This window comes from Arachis ipaensis, chromosome B3 (assembly GCF_059453495.1).
Source record: "Arachis ipaensis isolate K30076 ecotype BB chromosome B3, ASM5945349v1, whole genome shotgun sequence".
NCBI lineage: Eukaryota > Viridiplantae > Streptophyta > Magnoliopsida > Fabales > Fabaceae > Arachis > Arachis ipaensis.
In genome coordinates this window covers 122,183,546-122,200,927 of record NC_142438.1, presented here as the reverse complement: position 1 = coordinate 122,200,927, position 17,382 = coordinate 122,183,546, and the positions used below count along the sequence as shown (strand labels likewise).

General features: G+C 34.1%; 3 protein-coding genes across 4 annotated transcripts; 1 reads left to right on the top strand and 2 right to left on the bottom strand.

The window, feature by feature from the left end:
• Nucleotides 1–2,129: 2,129 nt before the first annotated feature.
• LOC110270293 (uncharacterized) lies at nucleotides 2,130–4,713 on the bottom strand. The gene is made up of 9 exons (XM_088507089.1): nucleotides 4,558–4,713; nucleotides 4,135–4,402; nucleotides 3,945–4,041; nucleotides 3,705–3,832; nucleotides 3,532–3,616; nucleotides 3,308–3,440; nucleotides 2,555–2,737; nucleotides 2,412–2,478; nucleotides 2,130–2,341 (listed from the first exon to the last, which is right to left on the bottom strand). Exons 1-9 carry the CDS (start codon nucleotides 4,711–4,713, stop codon nucleotides 2,130–2,132), a joined length of 1,329 nt encoding a protein of 442 aa, XP_088363215.1.
• A 1,202-nt stretch (nucleotides 4,714–5,915) lies between these two features.
• On the top strand, nucleotides 5,916–11,324 carry LOC107633544 (putative DNA-directed RNA polymerase III subunit rpc6). 2 transcript variants are annotated; one of them, XM_088506514.1, is made up of 2 exons: nucleotides 5,916–5,958; nucleotides 10,648–11,324. In XM_088506514.1, exons 1-2 carry the CDS (start codon nucleotides 5,916–5,918, stop codon nucleotides 11,322–11,324), a joined length of 720 nt encoding a protein of 239 aa, XP_088362640.1. The 2 variants fall into 2 exon arrangements, with proteins under 2 accessions (XP_088362640.1, XP_016192643.2); XM_016337157.2 differs by lacking the exon at nucleotides 5,916–5,958 and having other exon boundaries at nucleotides 10,629–11,324.
• Nucleotides 7,450–8,668, bottom strand: LOC110270292 (uncharacterized). Its single transcript, XM_021119255.2, has 3 exons — nucleotides 8,606–8,668; nucleotides 7,951–8,491; nucleotides 7,450–7,511 (listed from the first exon to the last, which is right to left on the bottom strand). The coding sequence occupies exons 1-3, from the start codon at nucleotides 8,666–8,668 to the stop codon at nucleotides 7,450–7,452; spliced, it is 666 nt and encodes a 221-aa protein (XP_020974914.1).
• Nucleotides 11,325–17,382: the final 6,058 nt, after the last annotated feature.

The following is a 17,382-nucleotide window of genomic DNA, read 5'->3' as shown; positions in this document are numbered from 1 at the left end:
CTTTGGACTTGGGTGGATGTGAGAAGTTTCAAGCAAGTCAACGGCTGGGCTCCTTGAATGGCTGTACCAGGGTCTGAGCTGATTAACGGAAACATTATATTATTGCCTGCATTTTTTTTTTGGTTTGAGTGGTTGGATGGCTTGTAGAAGAAACATGATTGTTAAGAGTTTTGCAATTGAGCAACGCCTGATTAGGAAGTTGATGTTGATTCTCCATAAAAGCATTTCCTTGGTTAGACATACCATTTGAATTGATAATGCAAGGGTAGTTTGGGTCAGACAGAACATAAGATTCTTTCAAAGATGGAGCACTCATAAAGCCATCATCTCTTTGAAAATTGATACTTATAACATCTTGCGTATAAACAGTTTACACCTCAGGTGGGTAGCAAGTTGACACACTCGAAGAGAACACCGCAAGTGGATAATGAAGAGTTTCTTGGCTAACGGTGCGTTGCAAGTTATGTTGGGAAATGACTATATCATCACAATTTGAATTAACAAAAGAGGAGGGAGGAGATCAATGGTTCGTTGTTGGCTATTATTAAGAGGACCCTGCGATTTGATTGCGGTGAGTGAAATGCTTGGGGGACATGAGAACTCTTTAGTGGTCATGCAGCTATCCTTAAGTTTCATCACAACAAATATATCCTCCTCAACATACAATAACTTCATCCAACCACCATGAGTAAGCCCGTAACATGCCACCAAATTATGAAATCCATTGATAATATACCCAGCAGAGAAACCTCTGCCCAATGAAAGCTCGATTTGATTGTCATTGGCGTCTATAACAATCATTCTATCATGAAGGAGATGGTTATATTTCCTGTAAAACAGGGACGGTAACTCATGGGTAACCTGTAAATACATAATATAATAATAATGAGTGTCGCAGTAATTAAGAAACCAACGCAAAGCACAACATATGGAATTTGGGAAGGATAACTATGTTTGGGGTGTGAATGAAACAACTTACGGCAACAAGGTCTACATAAAGATAGAATATGTGATCATCGTCAAAATCCGACGGAATGAGCTTGTTTTTCCCCATGTTTGGATGTCTTGAATGGATAGAAATGTGTAGAAAATATTGGTATGGTTCAGAAGTATGTTATTCAACCGTTAAATAAATTGAAGGAAACAGTGCCAGGGCTAAAATAGACCCAAGGGAAGTGATAAACACAGGTGAATGAAAATGAACATTTCCATTGAAAACAGGAATATCAGTATATGTAAAGAGGATAGGGCGGTGGCGTGAAACGGTAAGAACAAATGTACTTGTAGTGGGGTTTATAGAAAGGGGGAACACTGGTAAAAATGACACCTATGCATGAGGGGGTAAAGAAGGAAAGCTTTGGCTATAAAGGTACAAAAAAATTTAAATATGTAGAGTATTAAAAAATTGTGCCGAGTTAAACTCATTCAGGTTGGATGGTGTTTTGCTGTATCAAAATTTAAATACTAATATCTGAATATCAAAAAAAGAGAAAAAGTACACACGGGTGTGCCCTTCAAGCAGGTTGCGCAATAATAAGTTCTAGTTCTGTTGTGGGTGCTTTTATTCATGAGGATTCATCCTGTAATTTATGCACCTCATTGAATGGTAGAACTAATTGGAATCTTAAAGAGATGATAGTCTCGGGAAAAAGCATGCTTTGCGAATACATCATAAATTAAAAATTCCAACGTAAATATCTTATGGCTTTGAAACCACCAAAAGATGCATAAGGGTACTATGCATGCATTAGAATGGTCTCATTCTTTGTCTCAACACATGGAAATCAACATAATAGTAATTTGAGTGATATTTAGAAGGGGTGACCACATTAAATACTAAGATAGCATTAAAAGCAACATCACAGTAAGCAGGTGCATATCATGGATACTGCTCCTGCCACACATACAGGGTAGTAAGCATTAAAGAAACACAACAACATGCATGGTTTAACTGTATATAGCCATGCGTTATTTGGAAAACATAGGTAAAGGGGAACCTATAAAATTCCCCAAGTTCAGGACAACACACAAGATCTTAACCGAAAGTAGCATTAACAGTACAAAACATAGTGTGATCCTATAGGTAGATCATTAATCTATGTGTAATTTCTCTTGTAGGCTTTGGCGCACTAATCCTGATGGGGTTTATCAACACCAGCAACCTGGCCATCCTTCAATTTCCTACACTTTGTGGATGATCCTTCGGCAGAATCCGGACAGAGATCAATAAGCTGTTTAGTCCATCCGCCACTAACAATGTTTCTCTTTGGAGTTGAGTAACCCTCATTAGTGTCGCCGACCAAAATCTCAACAGAGGGTGAACATGTGTGCTGAAATTTGAAGGTATTTATAAAAATAGATTTTCGTTGGATTTAGTAAAAAAATATGTGATCTGTTGAGAATGACGGTAACCTTAGGCGTCTCTGCAGACCCAGATTGCATGCTGAGTAGTTGTGAGTGCTCTAATGCTAGATTTTGCTGAATCATGGAGATTGCATTAGTTCAATTGAAAACAAACTTCATTGAAATGAAATAATTCAATGCAATTAGACACCTGATATATGTCATGCTTCTGAATAAATTTTGATATGACAGACATGTCTCCACAAAGCTTCATGACAATTATCTTGCACGGTTGGAATGAGTTAAGATCCTCCATCTTCACGGAGACTTTGAAGATAAATTTTTTCCCCCTAAAAGAATTAAGCTCTATCGAGTATTCCTCATTGGTGCCACCCTAGAGTTAGGATGAAAAATTAGGTATGATGTACTGAGTAATGAAGTTCATATTAACACAAAACGATAGAAACGTATCATCTTACGTGCATCTAGAGTATCTATAGTATATGCATATAGTATACAATACCCTGGTCAGTTGTGCAAGTCTGAAATCAGAAGCTGAGATCCCAAGAAATTTGGAAGATTCTTTGTCATACAGCAGAAATGCAGCCGAATCAGTGTCATCAACAACCTTAATATTAATGCTATACCTGTTTAAGAAAATACGTTAGCAAGGATGAATGTAACTTTAGGCACGCTTGTTCAGTAAAATTTTTAACAAAAGGTTTTGATGCATACCGTGGAGTGTGAATGGTGGGATACGTGTCGCATTTGGCGCAGTGGTATGAGTTCTCGGCCTCCTTCAGAGAATGGAAACAATGTTTGCAACTTTTGTATCACCAACCGTTCTTAGGATCGATTGCAACAACAGTTCCAATTGTAACAAAGCTCCCATTCTTAAAAGTAATAACTCATAAGTTCCAGAAATTTGCAGAAATAAAAACAATTATGTTATTTAATGACTAACCTCAATGCATTCCTTGAGCTTAGAAATGGATTTATATATTGACTTGTCAATGAGATCTTCCTCAATGGAGTATACAGGTTCAGTCGCTATTTGGGAGAGTTGATTTGGAGGTGGAACACTGGACATAATGACACTGGTAGTATTTTAGATATACATACACGTCATTCGTTTGACAAAGCTGATGAAACAGTTATTGAACAAAATAATAGGATGAAATGTAGTACCTTTTACAAAAATCCTTTACCGCCTGAAAGTCTGCATTGATGTAAAGATTTGAATTATAGGTAGTGTTTGATATCCCCATTGTACCTGCCACAAACATGGCATTCCCTCAATTCAGTACATGAGCAAGGAGATGTCGATGACTTACAATTCCAAGAACACATGAGTGACAAACCTTTAAATAGATTGAACTTAGCGAATTGTACAATTAGGATATACTCAGACGTCGGCTGCTCTTGAATATGTTTGACCAACTTACTTGCGAACTCCTCCCAAAGTGTACAGCGAATTTTTCCTTTTCCCCTGGTTTAGATACTGTAAGTCATATAACTTTAAAAAAACTTCCTAATAACATGAGGCTAGCCTATGACGAAAATTAGAATAAATATTAGATGAGATCAGCTTTAGCCCTAACTGCATGTCGTCAAGTTCCAGAACGATGTAGTTGCTCTTCTTTCCATTTTTAGTAAATTCAATTATGTCACCCTTGGCCGTCAGAAGACCAATGACATCTGAAAAGTAAAGGCGATTACATTTTCCCATCAGATTGTTTGACATCATTAACAATGCTATATAAATAGAATATCTTAGCAATTACATGTTACCTATAAGATGTGACTGAGTGTTGGTGTGGTTGAGTATGACTTCGTTAGGAACAAATCGGAAGACATTCTCAGGAAAGGATGGATCATCAACTAGTCGAAGTTGAGTATCCCTCTTAAAGTAAATCCTGCTAGCATGATTAGTGGCCTTGTATTTTTTATCATTAACGGCAACTGAAAAGTTGCAGATGGTATATATTTTTCCCTCCACCAACTCATCCTCAAACAGCCTCCGCTGTGGATTCCTAATGGAACATTGGATGCGATCTCCCTGTATGCAAATCATGGCGGTACATGATGCATGTGAACGTACAATTCACGTGGTAATTCATTAAGTCAGCTGCTTTTTACATAGCTCTGGTTTGCTAATAAAACCAACACATAAATAAATAAAACTAAAAAGCTACATTGTGTTAGATAGCTCACCAGCTGGTCCATTGCCACAAACTCCAAAGTTGGTCTTACGTATTTCTGCTGGACGGGGGACAGTGACCATATTTTCAATGCCCTCAGCTTGATCCTATAGATCAAATTGTCATTAGATGCATCCACATCCTTCAGGTAGTTGTAGGTGCTTGCCATTTCAAAACAATATATGGTTTTAGTTGCAACAAATTCTAGTTTAGGTGTCAAGCAAAAGATGTTGGACTATCTGGTCTTGGTGATGTATTTATAACCACTTGTGGCGCTTGTAGATGAAGAGGGTGAATGAGGTTGTTGCCATGAGGTCGAGACAAAATTGGAAACTCTAAGTGCCCAAAAAGTGTTTGCTGCACTTCAGAGAGTTGTTCTAAATGTACACACGTAGTAGCATGATGTGATAATTTCATAACTTAAGTATTGGTTATTGATTAACATGAGTTAATAATGTTAATTAGTAGACTCATACGACCTGGTGATATCAAGCATAACATTTTCAATAAGAGAAAAAGTGAGCGCGATATACAAAATATATGAGCAATAAGTAAATTAAAATTAATTTAAATGAGATAACAACAAAAGGAATGCATTTCTTGTAATAATTACCCAGTATTATTGATGACTAAATAAATTAAGAATAAAGATTAAATATATTTAACATAAATAGAAATAAAAATATAAAAAAAGACCTACAACAACTACAAATAAACACATAAATATAAGAATGTAGACTTGTATGATGGATCATAAAAAAAGATGGGTTATCACGAATGGCATTTTCACGTGGCATAAGTTGCGAAAAAGGTAACGCTTATCTTTTACCTCTAATAAAAAAAATATATTATATTACTTGTCTTATAATTATAACTTTTCAGATTTAGAAACCATTAAAAAAGAGAACATACGAGACAAAATATATGAGCAATAAGTGATCGGCAATTAAATTAAATGAAATACTAACAAAATACAAACATCATAATTTCCCAGTATTATTGAAGATTCAAGAGTTAAAGAATAAAGGTCTCACATATATATATATATATATAACTCAATCAAGTATTAAATAAATAAATAAATAAATAATATATATATGAATAAATAAATAACTCAATCAAGTATTAAATAAATAAATAAATAAATAAATACATAAATAAATAAGCGTGTATACTTGTACATTAGAACACAGCATAAGATTGGTTCATGATGATGGCATGTGCACACGCACAGGGCATGCATGGTTACACATGTCTAGGTATATCTTGTTATATTCATATGTTTCTATTGCCGAAAAGGTTACTCCTATCTTTACTTTTAATAACAGGCGATACTATAACATACAATTAGATGTTCTTAGGAGGCATCACATGACTCATAATAATTCATCACTCAAAACAAAAAGGAGAGATAGTAGTATAAAAAATATAGGCACAACCTATGAATAAGAAATAAACAGAACACAAAGCAAAACAAACAACTGATAAAGTTAATATAATAATAATAATAATAATAATAATAATAATAATAATAATAATAATAATAATAATAATAATAAAACATGAACCAGAAAACATGAACCAGCAACTCACAAATCAGGATAAATAAAAAAATAAAAAATCATGAATAAAATGATGAAGCCATTTTTACCGACAGCAAGGGACAAAGTAAGGCATCGGCGAGGTGAATACTCCACAACATAATTGAGAGAAATGTAGAGAAAGGAGCGTGTTGGGGTACAAAGCGTTGGAAGACAGTGACGCTGTGCAGAGAGTTCACGACGGCAAGAAGATGATGACCAACCAAGAGCCCCTAGTGATGGCAAGAGGAGTTCTCCGATCAAGTGGTTCACGGCGAGACGAAGAACGTCAATGGGAGAGACCTTTGGTTTGGCACGGTACCCTACAGTTGTGATATTGCCAGCGGCGACGGTATTGTCGACCGAGGAGATTACTACGGCGACGGTGGCGGCTGGTAGTTTCGATCATGGCAGGGGCTCGGTAATGAGGTTTTGCGTTAAATCTGATTTGGGGAGTGGGTTAGGGTTAGAGGATGGTGGACCCTTTTTTCGGTAAACAAATTAAAAAAAGGGGAAATTCTTTAAGGAAGACCGGTTGGTTCAACTTGTTTCGCGGTCTATGACAGACTCGATCAAGAAGTCACAAAGGGTTTCTCACACCCTTTTTGTTTCAACCCACTCAATATAGCGATTGGCACTTATTTAAATGCTTGAACCGACTGAACCGGTTAGTATAAAAAAACATGTACTCACGTTAATTGTGAATATTGGTTAAAACATTCACTTTCTTCAAAACCATCAGTTTATGTTAATATTGAATCCCTAAGGAAATACTGGCTGTTTTAGAATGGTTGTTTTAGGAGGTCAAAAATCCAGGAACACTAAACTTTGAGTAAGTCTTCTTTGAATGAATGTGGGACTTAGAAGAATACTTAATTCTCCATTAGCACATGTGGCTATATACTTAATTGTACATGGTATGCATGAAATATGTTATAAAAAAATGCATGGCAAAGTTGCAATCCATGAAGGTTGGCAACCATTCTTTCAAGCATTAAAAAGCCAACTTCATTAATATTATATTTGGGATCAGTACAACTAATATCATAACATATAACGCTAACATATAGCACTAACAAAATACGTCAAAAGTCAGATCCATTGCTTAGCCATAAGACATAATTAAGTGATTTGGTCTTCACAGACGTAATATAGAGACAAAGATTGTGGTTTCATCATTAGTGGGCACTGAAAATCTGACAACACTTCCACACTTTAGTCCATGGTCAATGGAAAATCTTCTCCATCCCCTTGTAAGGAAGGCTTCTGATGACCTCAGACTCCGCCAGCGAAGCTTCATTACTATAGGTGGGTTGCGGAGCTCCCTAACACGAACAAAATCGAGTCTCGAAGGAAATGCTTGCGACGAAAAAGCAGAAGGAAGAAGCTGCAAAATGAATTTATCAGCTTGTTGAACCCTTCAATGCAACTAAATAGTTTTTAATAACGTTAAACATGGACAACATGGTATATCAATTTGATAAAACTTACCATAGAGTAGTGAGTTGACTGATACTTGGATATCATCCTAACCACAGAATAATACTCTAGTTGTAGAGGAAAGTGCGGTGGTAGGATGACGTGGCTATTATGAGGTGGTGGTGGTGTGGGGCTACGGCTATTGGGAGACACTGTATTATGATTAGTAACAACATAAGGGCTAGTGTTTGAATGGTGAATAGTCTGCTCTAGCGGGGCAGATATGGTACCAGTTGGTGGAAATGTTAGACTGGGCGAGGAAGGAACACCAGAAAAAGATAATAACTGTGGTATTGGATCACATTATTCCTATTGGACATGCTTGTTAGGGGAGGAAATGACTTTACCTGAATAAGGTTCAAGACCGGCATAAACGGTGGGATCAACGCAAGTCAATGTGTCGATAACAGATTGTGGAAGAATATGATGCTCGTTAATTGTGTCAGCCAAATTTGGATTAAAGGGAGTAGAATTATCTTGTTGATGCAGGATTTCAGGAATTGTTACAAATTCAACTGGATCAACGACGGGACTTTCATTACATATGTCATCAGATATGTCGATTACTTCCTCAATAGGAACGGATGGCTTGACCTCAACAGTGAGCTTCAATGGTGGGGAACACAGCTCTTTAGAGCGCATATAATGGTCCTTGACGTCAACAACCAAGAACTTGTCTTGACCAACATAACATACACTCAACCAACCTCCTTCTTTTAGGCCATAAAGCGCAGCAAGATTATTATAGCCATGAACAACTATACCCGTTCGGTGACACTTGTCGATAACCACATCAACCTCATTACCAGCAAAATCACAAAATGTCATGGAACTTGGAATGACATCTTTGAATCTCCGAAAGAATGTGTATGGAAGTTCACCCATCCCCTTCAAGATAAAAACAATGATAAGTCAAATGTATAATAGACTATCATGTGATGTACAGAAAGATTATCAGACATTGCTAGAAAAAATAGCACATGAATTGGATAAAGTGCTTACCAAATCTGGGTTTATCTCCATGTAAAAGTATCGCCCTTGATGGTAAGAATTCAAGCTATCCATTTGACATGAACAACAATATATGGCCTGATGACAAAACAAAGTTGATGTTAAATAATGGTAGGCAGTAACAGTTCCAATGAATTTGACCGCAACACAAATATGGTGGTCATGGAACTTAAAGATATATGTCAATTGTAATTAAAAAATATAAGACCACGGACAAGACTTACCTAAGGGAGAGAACTTGAAGAACGACGGTGGGTTAGAAGGAAGCAAATGTTTATAATGGTGGCCTTTGAAATGGGGGGTTGGAAACAGAGTTGGATGTGAGGGTAGATGCACACAGCTGAGCATATCTTATAGCTATCTCTGATCATGGTTATAGTACGGACACGCATTTTATATAATGTAATAGTTATACTTGTGGTTATAAGATAAATATCATCACAATTACATTAAATTAAATAATGCATTTATATAAGTTTCAATAAAATTATATGACCAATATAGTTTTAACAAAGAATGCATTTATATATATAGATATATATTTTCAGAATATGGAAAAAAATAATTAAAATAAATACAAAACAATCAATTCATGAGATCGCCATCCAGTGCAATGGTAATCTCTTCTGTGGTATTTATAATAATTAGATTTTAATCTGATTTTAAATTTGAAAAGACAACACCAACACTGCCATGATGATGTCAGAGGGTTTGTTGGTCCCGATACAAACCGACTCATAAAGTAAGTACATCCAATCTGGCTTGAAGACTTAGATAATTAATAACCTACTAAATATACCACATACTGGTGATATGCCTTTATGTAGATGTAGATCCTTTATGTATAGATATATATGATATGATATATGATATGATATATACCATGAATCAATTGTTAAGGAGTGATATAGTAAAACACGCGTTGTTTGAAAGAATAGAAGACCTGGGTGAGTGCCACATAGCAGACTCCACTATGGAAGAAACCTTGTTTTCAAGGATTGTTATAGGATTTGCTATCCATTTTTTTCATTTTTGATGTTAGATACTTTGAAAATTCTCCGTTTCTGTTTCTATTTTCTTCTTTGGATATTAGGTTTTGAATACATAGCTATAGAAAAATCCAATTCTTTAGCCTCTATTAATATTTCTGTGGTTTTTAATTTAATTCTAGATTTTAATTACTCAAATAACAATATATTTATTTGTTACTACATAGACTACATATCTCTGCATTTAATTTGAAAGGCAAAGTCTTTTTTTGGTTAAGAATGGCTTGAGATATCAAGAAATAAAATAATTTTTTTCAAAAAATTAACACACTTTTAAAAACTCCGTATGAATATGAAATATTAGAAGGTTTAAATTTTAAAATGTTCTAATTTACTTTCTTAACATTTATTAGCTAACTTTCCTTCCATGTATGTGTAGAAGTCAATGTCAATAACTTATTGTTTGTTCAATGTGTTAAGAAATTTACTACTTAACCAGTTATTAATGATATGTGAACTTGTATTTTACTCTTGCTAAAAATTAGTGTTGAAGGTTGAGAATCAACAATGTGTCCTATTACAATTTTGTTTTTAAACGTAAACCTGTCGTCATCGTATCATTTTGGTGCTGCTTTAGTGTTGTTCATAAGTTTTTTTTCCCAAAATGAATTTAATTTTGATGTTAAAACATTGTGAATTGTTTTTTTAGTATAATTTTTATGTACTGATACACTTATTTAATTATATTTGTATGTTTAAGTAATTTTTTAAGTAGTATATTTAAAAATTGATTATTCTTAACCAATGTGTTAATATATAATTAGTGAAGACTCACCTGCAATTATTTTTATAAAAAGTTAATAGTTAAGAAACGTTAAATGAACTATTAACTTTATATGAAGACAATTACGCGTAAATTCTTACCTGTATAATTAGTTGTCTGACGATACATGAAAATTAAATTATTATTTTTGTTTCTCAAGTTTTGTTGAATGTACATTTTTCATGCTTGTTTTCGTTGAAGGATGAATAAGCAGAAGCTAGAACGGTTGGCTTCAAATTCGGATAACATGAACGATGCAGAGCGCATAGTGTATAACGTAATTCACAGCAAACAAAACATGGGAATTTGGATGGCAGACATAAAGCGAGAAACAACTCTCCCTAAAAGCATGATCAAGAAATCCATTAAGATGCTTCAAACCAAGGGTGAAATCAAGGAGGTTGTTAACATTAAAAACAAGAGCAAAAAGCACTATATGGCGGCCGGTTTCGAACCAGCCGATGAAATCACTGGTGGGAGTTGGTATTCAGAAGGAAAACTTGATCAAGAGTACATATTTAGCTTAAGGCAAGTATGTCTGAATTATGTCTCCAGGAATGTCGTCGCGAATCGCGATGGCATTTTGGAGTTCATCAACCAAGGAGGCTATTTCTCTGGAACCACAACACAAGAGATAGATCAGATTCTTGGAAATTTGGTTTTGGATGATAAGATCATAGAGGTGAAGAGCACTGGTTATGGGGATTATGAGAAATTCCCTGTTGGTAGAATTTGTTATAGGTGCAAAAGTAAAGGAGGTGTTAATAATGGTGAAGGAAAAATTGGTGCCATGGCTTCAATTCCATGTGGAGTTTGTCCAAGAATTAACTTGTGTTCACCAGATAGCTTTATTTCTCCCCAAACTTGTGAGCTTTATCAGAAATGGTTGGACTTCTAGGTGCGCTTTTTAATTTCAATATGGAGGCAAATGTTGGGTTGGACGCGGTTATGGAAAAGAGAGGTGCTTGACCTGTGTGTGGTGTCAAAACACCACAAATCGGACCATGCGAGTTCTTCATAGCTTGTCGGACGGTCCGAGTTGTAGCTAAGAATACGGATTCATACAAAAAATTTTATATATATACAAAACGCACCGTCCGATTTGTTAAGCAATTTTTGCCAACACAGAACTCGCAGGGTCTGAGTTCTAACTCCTGCCACTCATATAAAGCTGTCCCACAATTTGGTCTAGCACGTCCTATTTCCATATCCAGGCACATCACATTCATGGGTTCCATAACGAAAAAATTGAGCCCTTCTAGGTGATCATGTGTTGGTTCTTTTTAGCTTTTAATTTTGATACTAGTTTAAGACAACTTTATACATATATATAATTATAAAATGCAATATTTGAAAAATAATTACCATTTATATTAATTGTGTGAATAATTATTTAAAAAAAAATAATATAATTAGGCATCTTTATAAAATATTTTATGTTATTAGTGCATTAAAATCAAATTATTTTTATTTACACACTCAATTTATTTTTAATTCATAATTATAGAATTTAATATTGATGCACTAAAATTAAATTCCATAAATATATGGCTAAAATTATATAAGGAGATTCAATTACATAACATTATATTAATAAAAATAACTATCTTTTATATTAATTGTGTAAATGATCATTCAAAAGAACTGATGTAATTGTACGATTGTATAAAGTATTCTATATTGATAATGCATCAAAATTAAACTCCATAAATATATGGCTAAAATTATATAAGGAGATTGAATTGTGTTGAAATTTCTTAAAATTATTTAGACACAACTAAATGAACAAAAAATAATATTAAGGACAAAAGTATGCGTGAGATTCATTATGATTGTTGACACAGTTGGTTTTTTTTTCTTGATTGATAACATTAATAGTATTGAAATATATAGGATTTTATATTTTTGTTGTTCGACTTGTTTAAATATCATTTCTAAAATAATTGTTTGTTTCTTAGATATTTATAAAAAGATTAAAAAATATTATATAAAATTGCTTTTAGTTATTATTATTTTTACTTATTTTTTTTATTTCTTTAATTGTTTTGTCGATCTCCTTTTCTCATTACTCATTTTAATCAAATTATTTAATGGGAGTATAATTGGCCAAAAAATGTTGCTTAAATTATATGAACATGAAAATGAGTCTCAAATTATAATAATTAAGTTAATGAAAACAGAGGGATGATGATTGGACTTTTGTGTGGCTTAGAATTCACAATTGAAATCTCGTTGTAAAGTATAGCTTCTAAACCAACAATAATCCTTTCATACAAAAATTTGTTTGTCACAAGTAACAAACCCCTAAATTCTATAAACCGAAGTATTTAACCTCGGGTCGTTCTCCCTAGAAATTGCAATAAAGTGTTCTTGTTATTGGTTATGAGGTATGTTTGGGATTTTTGAGGTTTTAGACATGAAATGTAAATGGCAAAGGAAATTAAACTAACAACTAGAAAAGCTCTTGGCAAGATATGAGAACTAGAAGTCCTATCCTAGTTATCCTCCTCAATTGTGACCACAATTGTCCATTGCTACCACTTAGTTAACCTCTATAGTGGAGGAAAGTCAAGTGGATGAATCAACTTGATTCCACAAGTCCTAGCCAACTCCCAAGGGAAATACTAGCTTTAATGGTATCCAAATCAATTAGCAACTTCTAATTATCAATCAACAAAGGAATTAGATAACTCAAGCGTCACTAATTACTCTACCAAAGCCAAGGGGAACAAAATCTACACTAAAATCCAACTAAGCATTTTATCAAACACTTAGAAGGCATAAAGGAAAGCATAGTAAAATTGCAAGAAAAGTAAATCTACACTACTCAATTGCAAGGAATTAAACAACAACAAATCAAATCAACAATAAAGGAACATGAATCATAAATTGCATTAAAGAAAAATGGAAGAACAAAAGTGCATCAACATAAAAATAGAGAATTACAAGAATTAAATGCTAAACTAGAGAGAAGAGATGTAGAAGAAGAAGAATTGAAAAAGGAAAAGTAAATCAAAGCATGAATTAAACCTAAATCTAAGAAATTCTAATCTAGATCTAAAACCTAATCCTAATCCTAGAGAGAAGAGAGAGCTCCTCTCTCTAAAACTAACTTTCCCTCCAAAAACTAATCTAAAACTAAAATATGAAGTAAGTGTGTTGATTCCTCTTCAATCCTTGGCTTAAATAGCATCAGAAATGAGTTGGAATGAGCCCACAAGGCTTCTAAAATCGCTGGCCACGTATTGCTTTAAGTGGGTCATATGGCAGCAACAATGCGTGCACGTACAATGCACATACGCGTCACCATCCATGTAGCAACTATAGTAAATCTTATATCGTTTCGAAGCCGCGGATGTTAGCTTTCCAACACAACTAGAACCGCATCATTTGGACCTCTGTAGCTCAAGTTATGGTCGTTTAAGTGCAAAGAGGTCGGCTTGACAGCTTTTGCGATTCCTTCATTTCTTCATGAGTTCTCCAACTTTACATGCTTTTTTTTCATTCTCTCAATCCAATCTTTGCCTCCTAAGCCTTAAATCACTTAACAAACATATCAAGACATCTAATGGAATCAAAGGTAAATCAAGATTAAACAATTAAGGACCTAAAAAGCATGTTTTCACTCTTAAGCACAATTAAAGGAGAATTTACAAAACCACGCTATTTCATTGAATAAATGTGGGTAAAAGGTTATAAAATCCCTTAAATGAGGCATAAGATAAACCCTACAAATGGGGTTTATCAAGGGACCAATGCATGGTAGGCTCAACATGCTTAATCGCGTTGATGGATCCACCATAATGATGGAAAAGTCTAGGGCCAGCAACTTTGTTGAATTCTGGCCAGCATGTAACCAGTAAAGAAAAGTGATGAAATCTCACACCAATTTTACACCATTAAAACTATTATTGATGGCTACAAATCACAAAAGTTGCTGTCCCTAACATTCCTCTTACTATTATTAGTGTGCATGTTGTCTATGGGTTTCTAGAGTTTATTGTATCAAATTCATTCAAGAAGTTGATAATTGTGTTTGAGCATTCAAAATAACATTCATTTGACCCTTAATAACAACGATAAATTTACTTATTTAGATAGGTTTGTTTATTTACCTGCATAGACTCACAGATACTGTACAAAATAAAAATAAAAAATCCCATCTTTAGAATAATGTCATTATATATATTTTAATATCAAAAGGCACATGTATATTTTAATATCAAAAGGCACATGTTAAAGTTATTATGAGTAAAAATTTTAATTTTTTTTACCTTAATAAATATAAAAAAATATATTGAAAATTAAATTTTGTATTTTTTTTTAAAAAAAATCTTTGGTTGATAATTTTAATTTGTGTTTTAGGATACATGTTAGTTAAATTCTACATGTAATTAATATGTATTTGTCATATTATATAATTAATTTTGACAGTGAATAGGATTGGTGCTTGGTATTTATTTTGGTATGATGATAAATTTATATGTACCGGTACGATAAAAACATAGACAAATTAAAACATGACACATGAATTATATTTTTCATGTCAATAATTAATTATTATTTTTTTAAATATATATCATATTAATCTTTTTACTAAAGTAACTTTATATTTTAATAAAATAAAAAATATTTTTTTATTTAATATTACAAAAAGACTTAAATATCCTTTTTTCTATATTGGACAAAAACTACCCTAAGTCCCTAATTCTTTTAATTTAGTCAAAATTCAATTAGCTTTAGTTTTATAATTTTAAATCTAAATCAATTTAAAAATCAAAACTAAAATACATTTCATTATTCATATACACTAAAAGATTAGTTTGTTTTTCGTGAACCCTAATCTAATCTCTCCTGTCCATTCATACCAAAAAAAAAAAATTCTGGAGAATTGTTCTTCATCATTGTATACTAGTCTACCAATAAAGAGCAACCTCAGCAGTCAGCCCTAATCCCCTACCCGGACAGCAGCAGTTTATCCTCACCCTCTCCCTTGCTTGTAGCCGCGCTCTCTCTCCGTCACTCCCGTCTCTCATGTAATTTTTGCGGTAGTTGTTTCTTGATTATTTAATTTTAATTTGTGATTTGGTGTTTAATTTGTGCTTGTTCTAATTTTAGTGTTGTTGTAATTTTAATTTATGCTGCTCTCAATATTAGCGCTTGATTACCCTGCCAACAATCTTTCTTGCTATGTCTCCGATGACGGTTTCTCCCCTCATACCTTCAATGCTCTTGTGAAAGCTTCAGAGTTTGCAAAGCTTTGGGTTCTTTTCTGCAAGAAGTTCAATGTGCAAGTTAGAGCACCGTTTAGATACTTCTCAGGTGATTTAAAACCCTATAATAGCGACATTCCTGGATTTAAACAACAAAGATTGAAAATGAAGGTAATAATAATATATATATATATATAGTGATTCGAAATTTTGAATAGTATGTACTATTTTCTTGAAATAGTTATGATACTATTTCTTTATGCAGGAAGAGTATGAGCTACTTTGCCAGAAGATTCAAAAGGCAGATAAAAAATTTGTTCCATGTAAGCTTGTTGAAGAATTTGCAGACTTCTTAGAAACTTAGATACTATATAGAAACATAAGACTGATGAGTATGAAAGAATCAACATTCTCATGGTCCCAAATGTTTAGAAAGCCATCCTCAGCACAGCCTTCAAACAGAGGACTTGTCAGGACACCACTGAAGCATATGCATAATTGTAGGTTAATATTCACTCTAGAAAAATCTCCACAGCTAACCGCACACAAGAACTGCAAAATTAAAAGAAGCAACAAAAGCATGATCTCCTTGATACCTATACACAAAGGATAGCTGTCTCGTGACCTTCAAATTTATATACAGGAGTCCTCCAATTTATTTGTTTCATTCAAGATAGATATTAATGAAAAAGATGTGTCATCTATGACACTCTTTATAACGAACAAAAGGTAAAAGCTTGAGACATTGCTTGTCAGTTAGTACTGTAACACCCTAATACTCAAATCCTTATGGTCGAGTCATAAGTCAATGATATTACGGTGGTACGACTCTCAGGTGGATTTTTAATATATAAATATAGGTAATTTCGAAAAGAGTATTAATCGAGAAGCCTGAAAAGAGTAGAAATAAAATCGCGAAGGCGTATCACTCACGTTTCGACAACGAAAAGTTAAACTGCTAAGCCAAACGCGATATACGGACAAGGCATAAAGGAGATTAAGAGATAGATATATATAACATAAGTAAATAGCCACTAGTCGCGACTCGCGAAGTTTAGGCCGGCTAGGGTACAGTATGAAAGTAGATGACAACAGCATATCCTAATCTCTCCCAAAGGAAACATAAGAGCCTCTATAGGCAAGTTCCGAAAGAGTTCAATACATAATATAATCTTTTCAAAACAAAGGTGGAGAGATTCTAATCAAAACACAAAGTAGAGGAAATAAAGATCTTTGCCGTCTCTCAGACGACCCACAACTCACTTCTGAGCACCTGGACCTGTATCTGAAAAACAAGAGATATATACGGAATGAGAACCCCGGGCCCATGGGTTCCCAGTACGGTAAAAGTGCCAAATAGATACAATGTACTGCAATAAAAACTCACTAAACATCCTAAACTTCTTCACCAAATATTCATCCTAGGTTCTCGCTAATCCATGAATAGGCAACTGTCATAAGGGAGTGCTAAATCTAATTCATGTTTCACATATTTCCCAACTCGCTGACTCTTCCACGAATCAGACTCAGAATTATAAGCAAAACCATCACCAGTTGTTCTGCCTCAGTAATTCTATATCAATACATCATACCCTCGCCTGGAGCTAGTGAAACTACATCACTGCGTCTACCCAGGGAGCTCCGATTATCTCATTCAATAATCATCATCATCATGAAATTGCATCATCAGTTCATCCCATCAAGAACAGCCCTCACACCCACCGACACCAGCATGAGGGCATC